Genomic DNA, 17,802 nt, shown 5'->3' with positions numbered 1-17,802 from the left:
CCAATTAATACTAAAAAAATGAATTAGCTAAGCTTTCTAGTGGCAGTTCTAAGAGTGCATCCATTTTTCTTAATTTCACTACATCCATTTCCCAACTGACTGAAGCCTGTGCTGTTGGTTTTTCGTTGGTGGTTCCAGAGAAGGGCACAAGGCTGTCCTTGCAGGTTACACAATTTTACTTGATGAGAAAGGTGAAATCAAGTTACATTATTTTCTGAACATTTCAGAAGTTATGGGTCTTAAATTGTAACCGCTGAAAAGAGGTCTTGTGAGAGGCAGGGAACTGCAAAACAGCACCTATAATTTGGCCAGTAATCTCCCATTGTGACTGAAATAGCTCCCAATGAGCAAACATACACACCCAGCTTTAATTATTTTGCAATTCTTAAGAAATCCTAACCCTATCCCATCATAGCAAGGCAGCAGCACATTACTCATGGACTGTGTTAACAAAATCAAAAATAATCTATTTCTCAAAGATTTTAGATTGTAACACCCTTTTCTCAGCAAAGAAACAGAACTTTGCTGAGTGGCCAAAAAATGCCTCATGGCCGGGTTGTCATTTAATAAAATTAAGTCAGGCTGTCTCAGGAACTTCTCCTTCCATGTTTTTGTCATTAACTGTTACTCAGTAACAAGCCCAGACTCTCTCTGCAAGGTTGCTTATGAAATGAATGGTGATGTTAATCAAGAGCTTTCAGTGTAACTGAGTGCATGAGACATCCCTGAATTGTTCTGCTTTGAGGGACATTTCAAGGATGCTGATAATTTGTCCTAAAACACATTGTCCTTGCTGCAGACCACAACAGCAGTCTTCTTGCTTTCCTCTGCTAGGCTTTAGCTAGACTCTCAGTTGGTATTCACACATACTAATGCAAAAAATCAAATATATATTTGACTTTTCTTTTTTAAAAAAAACACAAGCCATGTAGAAACTCAGAAATGGAAGGATGGAATGGAGGTGGGGTGAGGAGTGACAGCTGCATAGAAAAGAAGTGGGGTGGGAAGCTTGGCTGTTGTCCGTGGCAGACTGACCACAGCATGCAGTGAAGAGCAAGAGGAGAAGAGAGAAGAGTTAGCCAAGTATTACCTGACAGTCTGGCAGTCTTGCCTCCTGGCTAGTTGTGAGCCGTGTGGCGGTATGGAGGCAGCAGGCTGCTGACAATCTACAAGAAACTGATAAATTAGACATATATACAAAGAGATGACACAAGGGGTTAGTAAGCTATAAACAGACAAGGCAGGTGGTGGAAGAGATTTAGTGAGGAATTTGTGCTCTGTTTAAGAGCTGGTCGGAATAAACGGTGAAGATCATTATGGGTTCTTTCACAAATGCCAATTTACCACTTGGTAAAAGGTTACTTGTATCCTTGCAAAATCTGGCAGGAACACTGCTGCCTGTTGATAATATGATGAACAATAGCAGTTCTTCATATTGCTGAGGGGAGCAGGGGATAAGTCTGAATCCATTATAATTAAATATTTTGTTAATACTGTTGTATTATGTTCCTATTACGGACATACACATAAAAACAACATGAGAATGTGTTGTGCATGTCTATTTTTTTATCAGGAAAGTGTATGCACATGGCCATAATTACGTCTTTTAAAATATTCAAATATGAATTTCCAAGTACTGTACAAAAATTAAACGCAAGAGTCATGTAGCCTATGAATTATAGATTATCTCCCTTTATTCTCACTAGGTGCTATAAAGAGGCTAAAAATCCTTGAGAACCTACCCAAACAAAAAAAATAGTAACATTCTCAATATGCCCCTAGGAGATCCCTTCAAAATAGAAGGTGCTTCTAGACTACCATGTGTGGTGAACCTATGGCCATTCATATGTTGCTGAACTACCAACTCCATCCCTGGCTACTGGCAGGCTTGCTGGGGCTGATGGGAGTTGCCATTAAGCAACACTGGGAAGGCGAAAGGTTCCCCACTCGTATTCCAGACAGAGACGTAATAATTCTGGTGAGTTATTGGCAACAGATTAAAAACAACAGCAGCAATGGGGTTTTCTGTAGAAAGGGTAAATACATATGAAATGTGGATTTTTAAAATGGATTTTTTGATGCCAACAACAATGGTGCGTGAAACTTCCATGCCTGAGGAGCACTGATCCCACAATAAACATGGAAGCATTGTCACAGATATATTTGTTTTGGATGTGATTAAAACACTACTAAGGCACAGAAGATAGTGAAACTCTTTTTCCATCCCCTGGTCAAGTTACTGGGCGCTGATTCATGTCAGCCTTAAAGTGCATGGCTGACTGTTTTCTTCTCTCAGATGAGATTTCAAATGTGACAAAACCGTAAGATGCTATTCAGCATGTCATTCCTCAGCTCATTTCAGGGTTGACTGCATGCAAAAATCCCAGCTTGTGGCAAAGCACTCATTACATCTATTTCACACAACTGTAACTTGAAATCAGAATGTCAGCAAAGATACGCCTGCTGCATACCTAATGGGCCAGGGTTAACTATACGTAGGTTCTGGTGACTCAGAGTGTGTTTTTCTTTTCTTTTTTTCTTTTCTTTCCTTCCCATCTTATTTCATACCCAGGCTGCCTCCAATTCCTTACTCTTCCTAGAGATCCACACTGCCCTCCAGTGGCACACAGAAATAAGCAAATTTTGTATTTGGACCAGAGAATGGCAGTATATTTATGACCTTGAGAAAAATTACCTTCCGCAGGAGGGTTATTACATGCCACAATGTGTGAAGATATTTTACCGACACAGTTGAATTGCAAAATGCTCTGAAATGCTGGGCAGAGCTTGGGAGTTATTCTTTGAGTAATGTAATATATAATTAAGAAGATGTATTATTATAGAATTATTAGCCACCTTGAAATACTGTGCAGAAAGGTAGGGTAGAAAAAAATAGAGATTAAGATTTTTTTTATCAAGTGAACTCAGTGTTGAACTGATGAAGTCACAATGGGGAGAAAGCATGTTTCCAAAAACAAGATTTATTTTTTTGGGGTGACTTTATAGGGAAACTATTCTAGTCATGATCATGATTCCAAAAAGTTATATACCCGCTGGATTTTTCATACGGAGCTTTACAGTGTTTTTTGACCAAACAAAGGAGAATTGGTCAGTGTACTTTATTGCTAGGGGGAAAAAATCAAGGTTGAAATCCTATGCAAGCTCCAGTATTTTTAGAAAAAGTTATGAATTTGGGAACTTTACAAATTTAATATTCTGGATAAATGATGAACGTTAATAATAACTATTATATAAGAAATGTTTTTTTAAAAAATCCTGTTCCATGTGAGAAGAAATTATTTTATACACCTTAGCTATATTAAATGAGAGCAAAAGTAAGAGAAGTTGGGGTTCATGCATTATACCAAGTTAGCAGACACCACCCCTAATATTATTTAGTTCTACGTATATTATCATCCTCTCATTTCAATCGTTTAAATAGAGCTCAAATCATTTCAAACCTCCTTGCCCTTTCAAATATTCTGTCCTATGTTAAATGGATTTGTGTCTAGTATAGGAAAATAAAACTCAGCAAAGATGCATCTGTTAACATTAGGTCTTAATTTAACCCTGTCACCTATTAATGGCTTCAGAATGTTTTCCTTCTTTTTATTTCTGGCTCTAGCAATGTAACCGTTTATTTCCTGGTTATCACAAGGTGTTCTCTGCCCTTATGACCATAAGACACAAAAGCATTAAAGCCGCCTATACAAATAATGTGTATTATCTTACAAATGGATAGGCTTTCATTTTGCTGTCAGCAAAATATTAAACTTTAAAATGCTATATGCTTTTCTATCTACCCCATATGGAGCCATATTATAGTGTTGGTTTCGTAGGGTACAAGCCTCATATAGCTCTAGCATGTATTAATCTAATTAATGCATGAAGGGGTTAAAAACATAAACTGTCCTGCCAGGCTTAGCCTATGTCATCACCCTTCAGCTTGAGAAGAATTGGATTACCAAACCCTTGTTCTCTCTCTCTCTCTCCCCCCCCCCAAAAAAAATGTGGATTTCACTATGAGAGGAGTTCTGAGCAAGGTTTTAAAAAGCCTTATTTTGTTTAAGACCAGAATGGATTCTGAAACTAGTATGTAGCATAGCTTGGAAAGAGCTTTTAAAATGGATATTTTGGGACTCACTGGACGGGCACATTTTAAAGGGTTTACAGCCTATATTTCCAGGATTATCTTTGCTGTGTGTTTTGTGATATTAAGTCTCTACTCGGGTTCTCTCAAGATGTTTTGAGACTACAATTCCCATCATCCCTGACCACTGGTCCTGCTAGCTAGGGATCATGGGAGTTGTAGGCCAAAAACATCTGGAGGGCCGAGGTTGAGGAAGCCTCTCCTAGAGGCTACTAAGCATGCTCAGACTGCACTGGGCTGTTCTGGGAGGAGCATTCCCTTTGTGAGGTTTAACAAACATTTTGTATTTCTGCGTACTTTCAGAGTCCACTACACTACAGCATCCAGAGACCTCCCATTTGTTTCTCAGTGGCCCTATTTTGGCTAAAATCCCGTCAGCACTCAACCACCTATGTTTGTTATTAGAGAGGGTGGTGCTCAATCAAAGGTCCATCTGGTCTAGCATTCTGGACAATATCTCTGGGCGCTACAAGGAGGTCATGAAAGGTATATCCTTCATCCCTTGTTTGTCCCCTGCATCTTACGTTCTTACATTCTTACACTTACACACACACACAGTCTCCATACATTGAGGTTCTATTGACAAATCACATCTCATAGCTGTTTCATCTTTTCTCCCAAGACCCAACCTTGTAACCATCAACACATCTTGCAGATGTGAGTGCAAGCTTGTTCATCTGGACAAATCTCTGTTGTTTGGATATATGCCTGACCACTTGTCACACTTACTCGTTTTAAAAAAAAAAATACTCAAAGCACATAACAATATAAACCTCATCAACAATAGAACAATTACAAATATTAAAACAAACAATTTAGGAGCCATCAGCAATAAGTCAGGAATTCAAAAAATAAAAAATAGCCTCCAGCAGACTGTTATTAAAATGTAGCACATAAAGCCTCCTAGAGATATGTGTTTTTGCTATCTACCCAAAAGCAAATATAGCTGGGGCCACACAGAACTTCTCTGGAAGGGCATTCCGTAAGCAGAGAAGTACAGTGACATACTGAGTGCCTCAGAAGCTGACCTCATTGCTCAGGCATTGTTTGTTATACTGCTGATAACACTATGTTAATGTAGCAGTATTTGCTACTAGCATGAATTAAACTGTTCTTGCTCCCCCAGAATAAATTACAGTATGCAGGAACAGAAAATGCCTTTTTCAATCTTCCTGTAGGAAGCTGGAGTCCTCTTGTAAATTAGTTTCACTCTTCTCTCATAGTGCAAACTGTATTGATTTGAACCATGATGATTGTATTAAAATCTGTATAGAATATTACTTGGAAGGGGGAGGGAATATATTAATACAAAACTGTGGCAACAAAGCCAACACTCAGCAGAAATGGTGCTGGAGAACCAGGCTGTCACTGCATAGTTGTACTGTATTAAGACTGAGGGTGTATTCTTTAATGTAACATCAGACGATGAACGCAAGCCTCCGGTTAGTGAAAAGCATTTCTCATGTTACACTTCAAAGACATGAGAAAGTGCTTATGTGTCACTCTTGGGTCAGTCTTAATGTGTTGACTCCCAAACTGACCTATGATCTTCAGAGTTCTGTCCTTTATAAGTGAATCTAGGAGGAGCAAGCCATGTGCACCACTCATTCAGCAAGGTATTTGCAGGTGCTAGAATTACTGCCTTGTTTTTAAAGCTCAAAAGAAGCAGAAGCCATTGGACAATTCTATAAAAGCAATTTGTTCATTGTAAAATGGAAGGAATATTTCCCCCAGGTCAGAATTTCCAATTATGCTGGGTGGGGGGGATATGTGGCACTCCCTGTAGGGTATATTGGTCTCCTTGCTTTAATTATCTGTTTCATAGGCTCCTTAAATTATCTGTCTTTCTAGACACTAGACTAGACCTCTGCTTATGGCTGATTGAGGCTGGCAGCACTAAAATTATATTTGCTTCTGCCCTGCTTCTGCTCCATGGATGTAAAATCTTTCTTCCCCGATGAGTTTATAATGCCCTTTGTTCAAGACTCAGGATGTATTTTCACATAAAATTAAGTAAAAATTTAAGGCTCAGATAATCCACTACTGCATTTTTTCCTCCCCAGATTTCAGGTTTTTCCTCTTTTTTTTCTTGCCAGAAATAGATGTTTCAATAATATACATAATGTATACCTGAAGGAGAGTCTCTACTCCCATTATTCAGCCCAGACACTGAGGTTCAGTTCCAATCCCTTCTGGAGGTTCCCTCACTGTGGAAAGTGAAGTTACGGGGAACCAGGCAGAGGGTCTTCTCTGTAGTGGCACCTGCCCTGTGGAACAACCTCCCACCGGACGTCAAACAAATAAACAACTACACAACCTTCCAAAGACATCTGAAGGCAGTCCTATATTGGGAATTTTTTAACGTTTGAGGTTTTGCTGTGTTTTTATTATGTTGGAAGCCACCCAGAGTGCCTGGGTCAACCCAGTCAGATGAGTAGGGTATAAGTAAGTTGTTGTCGTTGTTGACAGAAGGTAATAAAGAACAGAAGGGCTTCACTGTTTCCTCAGCAGTTCAGAAAACCAATTGTTAATAAAGAAGTTCTGAAGTTATTTCAGAACTAGTTGCTAACATTTCATGATTTCTCAGCTAGTTTAAACTTTAGTTTATTGGAACAAGCCAAGTTCAGAAATCATACTTTGATATAGGTTTATTTCAATAAACCATAGTTCAGACTAACCACAATTTTCCTTGTTGGGGTGTAATAACAAATCAGTCACTTTAAATCCAGAAGCAAATGGTTCCCATTTCTTCTACCTGCACTCAAGACAACGCAAGAGAATGTGATTTCAAAACTGGACAATGTTTCTTTGAACTCTGGTGATTGATCATGTGAATAGATTTAACAAAATATGAGTAGCCTGAAAATCAAAAGTGGTGCAGAAAATCTCTCTTAAACTATCAAATGTATCTTAGTCTACAATTGAGGCATCTGATCAAGACCTGTATTTTAAAATGAGCTTAAAGATATATTTGCAAATGTTTGTATGTTTCATGCCAGGCATAAAGCAGCTGGCTAAGTACTTTGGCAGTTGTTTATCTTCCTGCTCTCCTGGAAAGGGCCCCCCTGATTTATAGCAGTACCTCAAAGTTGTAAAAGGGAATTACAGGCTGGGAGCAAAGGTCATACTGACCATACATATTTCATATTTTCCTAAGGTTAAAGGGCAAGAGCTAATGGGAAAAGCAGCTGGCTGAAAACCATGAGCCATCTGTTTTAGCCATTTGTTTTGGAGTGTAGGGGTAAAAGGGCAAAAGGTGAATTAAGGTGCCTTGTCGAGGCAAATGTAAGATATATGGCTACTTGTCTGCCATTTATGGATAGAAGGAAATATAGCTCTTTGTCTCCCATAAAAGGTAATAGGAAGTGGGTGTATCTTTTATGATTGATTCTAGCAAACAGCCAATAGGAATTTCAACCAGGCTGATTGGACAGAGGCAGCCAAAGGAGGAGCAAGGGGGCTGGGCTGAGGAAATATAAGTGCTGGCCATCAGGGCTGGAGGGGGCAGAGCTTTTGGTAACCATATACCACTGTGCCTATCATTTATTTGTCTGACAAATAAATTATTATTTTAATTTCTCTATTGCTGCGTTGAATATTTCATTCCAGCTAAGCGTTAACCACAAGCAGGGTGCTACACAATTGCACTATAATCATAAATGAGATTCAAAGCAAAACATGGCTTCATTTCAGGAAGTCAGGATGATGGTTATTGAAAACCACTATGACAAATGCTCAGATAAAATATGAACCACAAATTGTGAAAGATGCGAACAGTTCTAATAGGATGTCTGTGTGTGGGCTAACAGGATAAAGGAAGCTATTAAAGATAAGAAAGTTCCCATTAATAAGAGAAATCTTGCCCAAATTAAGTGATAGGAAGAGGAAAACCTCTGGCGTAAAGCTTGCGTAACTATATTCTCATCTAAACCGGTTTACCTTGGGTTCCATAATAACCAGAGAGACAAGGATCCTGCAGACTCTAGAAGCATCTCCAACTAAGAGAATGAACTTCACTTACCATGTTGCTGCTCAAAATAAGTTGCATAAGAAAAGTAATGCATTTTGGGAGTAAAAGATCCTGTTATACAAAATTGGGGTGCATGTAGATAAATGTGCCTTGAAATAGTTGTACAGATAAAACATGAACCAGGCAAATGCACAGAGCAAGAGTGAGCCTCCAGTTTAATTCTGAGACCCCTCCGAACAGGTAGCAGGAAGTTCTTGATAACATCATTCCTCCACAACAAAGCTTTACACTTGCAAATCACTCAGGAAGACCTGTCAAAAGTGAATAATGTATTTGAATAAGGGCCAATCTTTGTCAATTAGCTCTGACCCCAAGGTGTTCACCAATTCAACAGAAGGCTCCAGCAAGCCTGGGAAAGCAATTAACATGCGTTATTCAAATATGAGTGACAGACTTGTAAATATGTTACAGAAACATAATGGAGCATTTACATGTACAACCCATTTCCATGTATTACATTTTGGGTGTTCTTTGGGTAAGGGGCTGGACCATTTCTAAAGGTTTTAGAAGTTGTTCCCTATTTTTGTTCCGAGGTCCCTCACTTTCCTTGCATGGTGGGGGCAGGAAGGACTTTGCAAATAGACCCATAAAGAAAAAGTCCGCCTTGCTTTCTACTACCTGGCCTTGCCTCTGTTTCCTATTTCTCTGACCTACAAGATGATCCTTTGAGGGAGGGAAGCCTGTAAGAGTGCCCCTCCCTAATTTGTATAACAATCATAACATCATGTATATACTGAAGCAGTCTGAGCTTCTGCCTTCTGGAAGAAGGTATAGGGTTATAAAGGCCAGGACTAGCCTCCTGAGAAACAGTTTCTACGCAAATGCAATTCTGGTTCTAAACGCAGCATAAGGGGTCTCTATAGTATAGTATATTTTAAAATGGGGTTTCAGAGTTTTTAGGGGGGGTTGAATGTTTTGTGTAGTTTTTATGTAGTTTTATGTAGTTTTTATGTAGTTTTATGTAGTTTTTCAATTTCAATGTTCTGCATGGGACAATGATTGATTTGTTTGAAATATCTGAAGATGCATTCTTCAGATGGTATCTGAAGAAGTGTCCATGTACATGAAAGATCATGCCAAGAGCAAACTTAGTTGGTCTCTAAGGTGCTACTGGACAATTGTTTTATTTTTTATTTTTTATATATTTCTACTGCGTCAGACCAACACAGCTACCTACCTGAATCTAGGAAAGGGATGTTAGCAAAGTATCCCACACACTAACCACACTGTATCAGGTCTCTCATACCCAGACAACAGAATTAGAACTCTATATTGTTTTTAAGTTATAATAATAATAATAATAATAATAATAATAATAATAATAATAATAATAATAATAATAATAATTTTTTATTTATACCCCGCCCTTCCCGGCCAGGGCCGGGCTCAGAGCAGCTAACACCAAATCTAAATTACAATAAAAAGTAATGGGGGGGAACCAGTTAATTAAAATACGGTTTAAAATACAGCTTAAAATGCAGCCTCATTTTAGTATTCACCCGTGCCAGCTATCCACGCTGGTCCTACATGGGCTAGCAAAAAAGCCAAGGGAAAATTTATATACCAAATCCCATATAAGGGGTCAGAGTGAGTCCAAGCCGAAGGCCAGGTGGAACAGCTCCATCTTGCAGGCCCTGCGGAAAAATGTCAAATCCCATAGGGCCCTAGTCTCTTGTGACAGAGCGTTCCACCAAGTCGGGGCCAGTGCTGAAAAGGCCCTGGCCCTAGTTGAGACCAATCTAACCTCCTTGAAGCTCGGGACCTCCAAAGTGTTGTTATTTATGGACCTTAAGGTCCTCCTTGGGGCATACCGGGAGAGGCAGTCCCATAGGTATGAGGGTCCTAGGCCGCATAGGGCTTTAAAGGTCAAAACCAGCACTTTAAACCTTACCCTGTACTCCACTGGGAGCCAGTTCAGCTGGTAAAGAACTGGATGAATGTGATCCCGCGGCAAGGACCCCGTAAGGAGCCTTGCCGCAGCATTCTGCACCCGATGGAGTTTCTGGGTTAGCTTCAAGAACTTCTTTTTAAAAAGCAACTATTTAATGGTTGTTTGAGGTCATATGTTGACTATGCCTAAAGAGTGCTTACTAATGGTTCCTGATAATTATGGGGAAAGTGGCAAGTGGGGTGCCGCAGGGTTTTGTCCTGGGCCCATTGTTGTTCAACATCTTTATAAGTGATTTGCATATAGGAATTGAGGAGATGCTCATCAAACTTGCACATGACACTGTTGTGGGAAAACTCCACACTGCCAAGTTCGTTTTCAGATGCAACTGTTACAAATTGACTGAGACCAATCCGTAAAGGAAGAGCACCCAGGAGGGTGATATTTATTACTGCTGCAGCAGGATCCCCAGTCCACCAAAAAATGGTGGGCATTGAGATATAACTTATGGCGCAGCACGCTGTGATTGGTTACATTCTGCTGCAGAATCGCGCCTGCAGTTTTCATTCATTCTTTCTTATCAGCTGTTGCATTACCAATGTACCATTTCAGCAGCTACCACTATGGCTACGTGACAAGCTCCACTCTGCTATGGTTATCAGCTTACACAATTGTCAGTCTACATAAAATATCAGGCATACTTGAACATTCCATATGTCAGGCCTTTCTCTGCTCATTCTCCTCACAACATCAAGCTAGGAAAGGTAGCTAATGTCACAGAAGGCAGAAGCAGGATTCAAGATGACCTTAACAGATTGCAGCACTGGGCCCAAACTAACAAACCACCTGCACATCTGGCAAGAGCGGTGGATCAAGGAGCATCCCCAAACTACATGCCTAATCATAGGGAATCCAACTCCCTTCCAATCAGGCTGTATAAGACATATTGTCTACTCACTAGCAGTACTTCTGTTTTGCCAGGTTTAAGTTTCAACTTGTTCTGCCCCTCCAGCCCATCACAGCTATGAAGCAGCAGTTCAGCCTTTTAACTGCCTCCCTAAGATCAAATGTCTAGCTTTGATGAAGGGCCTGTGGTCCTTTCTCAGAGCCAAGGTACCAGAGAATCATCACCATGGCTTCCACGCTGTGCTCTTCAGATGAACGGCTGTATATAAATCTATCTATCTATCTATCTATCTATCTATCTATCTATCTATCTATCTATCTAATAATGAAAGAGATTTAACCACAATTGCTGCTACCAAAAGTTCACCATGGTTCCCACTTATCAAAATGGAGCACATCCAAGCTAGATATCTGACAAAGCTCCCACCTGCTGCACTAAGAATCGCTTTTACAGAATTACGATTCCAACTGATGGTGGATGGTCGGTACGCAAAGTACAATACAAGGAGAGACTTTGTCTGTGTGGGCAACCTTGTGTAGAGGACCTGTTGTTGTTGTTGTTGAGTCGTTTAGTCATGTCCGACTCTTCGTGACCTCATGGACCAGAGCACGCCAGGCACTCCTGTCTTCCACTGGCTCCTGTAGTTTGGTCAAACTCATGTTGGTAGCTTCGAGAACACTGTCCAACCATCTTGTCTTCTGTCGTCCCCTTCTCCTTGTGCCCTCAATCTTTCCCAGCATCAGGGTCTTTTCCAGGGAATCTTCTCTTCTCAAGAGGTGGCCAAAGTATTGGAGCCTCGGTTTCAGGATCTGTACCACTATTTATTGCAATGCCCGCTATATATAGAACCAAGAGACCAATTTATAAAACCCGTTTATGAATGGAATACACTCGAACAAGGTGGAAAGGGGGAAATGGCTGCTGACTGATACTGATGACTTCGTAACTTATAAAGTAGCACTATATGCATTTGCAGCTAAGAAGATCAGGAGAAAAGAACTAGATAAAATAGCGGTCAATTGCAAAGGTGATTCGGACATTTAAGCTGGCACATTCTACCTGAGAACCCCCTGCTACTCAATCGTATGCAACAAATAATTTCTAGGAGACACAACTGTGGTTTATCATATTTGCAGTGCCTGATGTTTTTATGGTTTATGTTATTTAATAATGGGTCAAGAAGAGGGTGCTGCTGTCCACAGCTAAGAGGAGCAAGGGAGCAACAGCCAGATTATGCTCACATAGTCTGGTACTGGCTCTGTCGTGCATATTTAACTTATGAAATTTTCTGCCGCAAGATATGAAGATTGAGATACAGAGTTCTACTTCAGGAATGGGAAAGCTGTGGCCCTCAAGATGATGTCCTCCATCTCTAAACATCCCTGACATCTGGCCATGTTGGATGGAAATTGGAGTCAAACAACATCTGGAGGGCTATAGATTTCATATGCCTCTGCTAGGGATGAATTAAATTGTCAATTTCATTTCTCTAAGTTTCTCATTTTTCCAGTCTTAAATATACTGCTGCACATTTCCACACAGGTTTTTTTCCTCTTATTCTCATGGGGGGAAATCTGCCTTTTTGTGTAAATTTATTCTACTAAACACGTTTGTATGCATTGTTGACTAATATACACATTTTTACAAGCAATTTCCCCATATATAAAGCGTTTTGGGATATTCTTCCTCCTAATATATGCAAATTGTATGCAGATTTTCCCCAATACATTTATATTGGTTGGAGAACTTCACTGTAGAATTTGGGTGTGTGCAAATGTAATTTTGGTTTGGGGAATGGTTTGAGAAGTGTGAATTAGTTTCTCATTAAATTACAAAACAAAATCAAATATCTCCTCAATTTCTACTCTTTACAACAGATAAGCCTTCTATTAGAGATTTATAGCTCACTTACAGAACTGACAGAACGCCTTGCTCAAAAGCAAGTGACAGTTAAAAGTAGTCCATCTGTAGTGTATTTGTGCATTTCTATTACACTTCTACAAAATGTAACAAATACATGTATACAAAGAATAATTGTGAAACCCTGTAATTAAAATATAATCGTGATATATTTTTAAGAATTTGAAAAAAAATATAGTGTTTTAATCATTCCTCACTAAATCTACTGAGAGTCTAGCCAGCAGGTCAACAGGTTAGTGAAGTAACAGACAGAGAAGATTATTTTTTAAAATGATTTTTTCATTGCCTTATACAGTACACAGCAAAAAACATTTAGCACTAGGAGTGCACATGCTCATATTAAAAATGTGGCATGTAATTTCCATACTACAGTAGGAAAAGATCTTGTAAGCACCTTGATTTTGATATCATTCCACATGGCATCAGTCTGAAGTGAAACATAATCTGCTGGGCACATTCAATTTAAAATATCAATGGGCACTGGATCAAGAGTTTAAAGGCACAACCAAAAGGCATTCCTGGAATACCGTATTTTTCGCTCTATAACACGCACCCGACCATAACACGCACATAGTTTTTAGAGGAGGAAAATCCGTAGGCATGCCACCCGTAGGCATTCCCTCCATAACACGCACAGACATTTCCCCTTACTTTTTAGGAGGAAAAAAGGGAGTGCTATGGTGCAAAAAATACGGTATATTACATACTGCATAACCGAACATAAATTCCATTAATCTTGATGTTATTATTAGCTGGTCGTATTAGGAGAGGCAGTTATGTTGTAAATAATATTATGCCACAGCTAATAAACCCATTGGATCCCAAGCTGCTTTCACTGCCATTGCTTGGCAGCATCAGACCCATCAGATCCAGATCCTCCCCAACCTTCCAAAATGCTCAATGTGAGCAGTAGAGCTGCAGATGCAGAAGTGGCCCTGTTGCTCCTCAAAGCCCCATCAGCACGGGGAATAGTTGGGATTGGGAAACAGTTAAGCTGAATTCCGTGGTGCACATTAAATTCATGCAGGGCTATCAGTAAGCTCCACAAACCACACTAGTTCCCCCCAAATGCACCCCAAAATCCTCTGCAAAATGCAGGCAGACATACTCCTGGGTGGAAAGGCTCGCATGAAATTTCAATACAATCGGCTTGCACAACGAGCTTGCAACATGCACTCTGCAATCTGGGATGCAAAAGAAAAGGGGGCAGCCATTCACCAAGTCAACTTGTGTGAATCAGCCATCATTACTGATTGATACGCCTGCCTTCTCCAATGTCCAGCACAATGCAGTGTGCTCATATGGAATGGAAAAAGTAGGTTACACACACAAAAATCTCATTAAACCATTCTGGGGGCAGCAGGAACCTAAATATATCAAGGGTTTGTGCTAAGAATTCCTAAAATATGCCAACAAGTGTTGTAAACAACAAATGATTGAGGTTACAGTACAACATGCCAAAGATTGCTGTAGTATGGCTGAAACTGGTGCCTCCTTGTGGAGAGCTGATTGACACAGCTTGCAACTATACCCACTGTACTCAGCTTGCTGCTATATCCATGTGGGTTCATTTTTAAGAGGCAACCACATTACTGATAAACCAGGCTAAGCTTGGAACCTGTAAAGACCAACTTCGAGAAGAATGCATTTTTAAATTTATTTTAGCTATGTTCTACTCTATCTGTTAGTGTGCTCACAATTGCTAGTAGCAAATTATGATATATCTGATGTTTATGCATGTATTCTGCTTCAATACTTTCCAGCTGTTTTATTTAGCAAGTTTTGGCTGAAGGTACACATGGCTTGCTTGCCAGTAAAATATATGATTTTAATAAGGTGGTCCTGTTGTATAAAACTCAAGATGAAAATTTGGAAGAGAAAGTAATAAGCAAAGCACAGCAGTGAATTTGTGTCATCACAACTATTAAATCATATTGCTCAGCATGAAATGTATGCTTCAGTCTTGTCTGTAGTGCTTGGAAACATAACCAGACCAGAGGAAAAAGCACAAAGCAGTGGCACCAAGAGGTAAAAGTATGTTTTGCTGGGTTGATAAGAAGTTAAAACCAAGAAAGGCCCTTAGCAAACTTTCCCCCCACCATTTGGAATTAGCTTTCACAAGGACTTGTACCACAGCTGGAATGAATATATATGCACATGTAATGCTTATTGGTTTGATTCAATGAGCATATCAAATATGGTAGAGCTAAAATAATAATGAGACAAACACAGGATAAGACATGATATGTGAAAACTGCAGAGAAAAATTAAAAGTTACTATGATACTAGGGGCTATAACAGGGCTGCGGAGCCTGTACCCTGCAGATGTTGTTAGATTCCATCTTGGATGAGCCCTGGTCAACACAGCCAGTGGTCACTGTAGTCCAGAGTCATCTGCAGGGCAACAGTTTCCCCCATCCCTGCTCTATAAGAAGCATCTGTTTTCATTTCAGAGCAGCATAGAATGAATTGGTTGGATGTAGAATACAAAAGGGTTGCAATCTGCCTGATAATAATTTTGATCCACCTGCATTGGTACACATTTGGTTGCTCCAATATTCAAACAGAATTGCTTGCAATTCATTTCAAAATGATGTGTGAGAGAGATGGGATCATACCTAGGAAACATCAGACTACAAGAATCAAGTTACTATTTGCATATTAAAGAGGCCATTATTGCTTTCAGAAGAGTTACTGAATTTTTAAAAATATATATATTTAAAAATGGGATCTGTGGTCTGTCACCACAATCACCCTTCATTTATTGACCAGAATCCAAGAGGATTTGAATATATAGCACCTAGAGGGACTATTGAACTTTTTCTTTTTTGACTTACACACACCCATGCCATGTCACAAACAACTGTGAAACATTTCCTTGATTTCCTCAGCAGTGGTTAGCTATTGTTATGACAAATCTCCATAGAGGGAACTGCAATAAAAGCTTCCTTTGATTTGTACAAGAAGGGATTAGATATGCTAATCCAAGTTTGTAGGTCAGAGAACCAATGGATCCTGAGCAATGGTTCAGCAAACTGCCTATGCCAACACACTCTATAAAACACGAGTCATTTTTATATGAGTCAATGTACTCTTTTGAATAATCAGAAAAATATTAAAACAGCAATTATGTAGCATGGGACTATTGTTTCACAGTTGGGCATGTGGAAGTTATTGTGCAGTTCTTTGGATTCTGGACACTGTAAGTTACATGGAGCAGTCCATGTAGCTGGTCCCTTATGAAAGGCCAACAAGCCAATTGGATAACTGAAAATGTCCCACCACAATCTTGCAACGTTCCGTAAATTAAGAACCAAGCACATAGATCATACTTCTGCAGAAGACATTATACTTCCACTTGTTCCACTGGGAGAGTTTGCACTAAACCAAGGGTTGGGTGATGGGAAGTTTTCCTTCTGCACATTCTTTCCTCACCCACCCTAGAATGTTTAGCTCACATTGAGTTCATGGAACATCGTACCCTGACCTGTTCTTAATGCATGGTTGACCACATCTACGGAATGTGATAGTTATGTTCTTTTACGTCTTGCTATATCAATCACTAGTAATTGTTTAATAAGGAGGTTTTCACGGCTGTCCAATTCTGTGTTCCCTTTCCCAACCTTTAATGTATTGATGATTAATGCCTATATGCAACCCTTGCATTGTATTTGTGTTAACCAATCAGCAACAAGCACATATGTGGCAATGCTGTAATATTCAATAAAAGGGACTCCCCGAGACATGCTCGGGAGATGCCTCCCATATGACACTTGTCACTCGTCTGTCGTTTATTTCAACCCAACAGTTGGGAATCTCAGAACTCTATGTGAATGTGGTCCACCAAGCTTATCTCTTTGGCCCTCGGATTCTCTGCAGCCTGTTCCGCCTCCTAAGCCACACACCTCTACTGCCTCTGCTTCAAACCAAGTGTTTCTGCCTCCGATAATGTCTCTTTCTTGCATAAATGGAAGACAGATAAGTGTTTGGGTAGAAACTACCCTACTGCACAAAAGTAAATTTGCATGCATTTCTCCTCCCACTTTTGTACCTGGCCCATCAGATGCAGGTACTTGTCCCCTGCAACGTTGCCCAAAAGTGAGCGTAGACCTGAGGCTGAAAAAGGTTCCCCATTCCTGCACTGAACTATGATTTAGTGTGAGTGACAAGATCTCGCTGCTGTGAGCCTGAGCTTTGCATGCTCTATGTGATGCCTCTTTTCTGATGCTCCACCAACCCAGCTGCGCCCAAAGCCTGCTGCTCCCTTTGACTATGGTACTAATCCTTGTTTAAGGGTTGAGGAACGTGACCCTCCATATGGTGCAAGTCCTATGTCAATTTCAGCTGGCTTCTAATCATAGATTCTTGGGAGGCCTGTATATTTTTCTCACTGGCCATTGACTTTATACTCCCCCCGGGGCTTTTCTCTTCCTCTAGTATGCCCTCTCCCCTTTTCAGTAGGCTCACATCTCTCCCCTCCCTCAGTCTTTTTTTCTCCCAGTTCCTTTGACCCTACCTCCTTCCTGGAGCTGTCCTCTCTGACCTTGCCTGGCTCTTTCCAAAGCTTCTGCAGTCTCTCCCTTTTCGGTGCAACTCTCTCTCCTTCGTGATGTGTCTTTAGCTCTATCCTGTCCGGACAGCCTCTCTTCCCCTGTTCCCTCTCTGGATTGTGGCCTTTTCAAATGGCTGCTTCTTGGTGAATCTGTCTCCCCGTTCACACCAGTCTGTTGTTCCTCATCTCTTCGCCAGTCTTCAGGTTGGTCTCTAAGTCCTTGGCCTCCACATCTGACATCAGCAGCAGGTGCCAAAATATATAGCTGCTCCAGATCAGCCCCACTACGGTATTTCAGGGAAGAAGTGACTGCGCTGAGCTGAAACAGTGGTCGACACTTGCCCATAAATTTAAA

General features: G+C 40.3%; 1 protein-coding gene across 19 annotated transcripts in view; it reads right to left on the bottom strand.

Moving 5' to 3' along the window:
- Window positions 1-17,802, bottom strand: part of BICD1 (BICD cargo adaptor 1) — a 136,439-nt gene that overhangs the window by 7,493 nt on the left and 111,144 nt on the right. For 7 of the 19 annotated variants that reach the window (XM_081212008.1, XM_081212022.1, XM_081212025.1 and 4 more), the window contains one exon: window positions 1,091-1,166. The exons of 2 other annotated variants lie outside the window; for them this stretch is intronic. In XM_081212008.1, coding sequence (XP_081068134.1) covers window positions 1,091-1,166 — 76 coding nt within the window. Of the gene's footprint in view, window positions 1-1,090; window positions 1,177-15,442; window positions 15,514-17,411; window positions 17,785-17,802 lie in introns of those variants that run through there. 10 more of the 19 variants (XM_081212014.1, XM_081212020.1, XM_081212017.1 and 7 more) reach the window with 9 other exon arrangements.

Source organism: Podarcis bocagei (assembly GCF_964188305.1).
Source record: "Podarcis bocagei genome assembly, chromosome: 10".
Classification (NCBI taxonomy): domain Eukaryota; kingdom Metazoa; phylum Chordata; class Lepidosauria; order Squamata; family Lacertidae; genus Podarcis; species Podarcis bocagei.
Note: the sequence above shows the minus strand (reverse complement) of the source record. Positions and strands in the feature narration are given on the sequence as shown.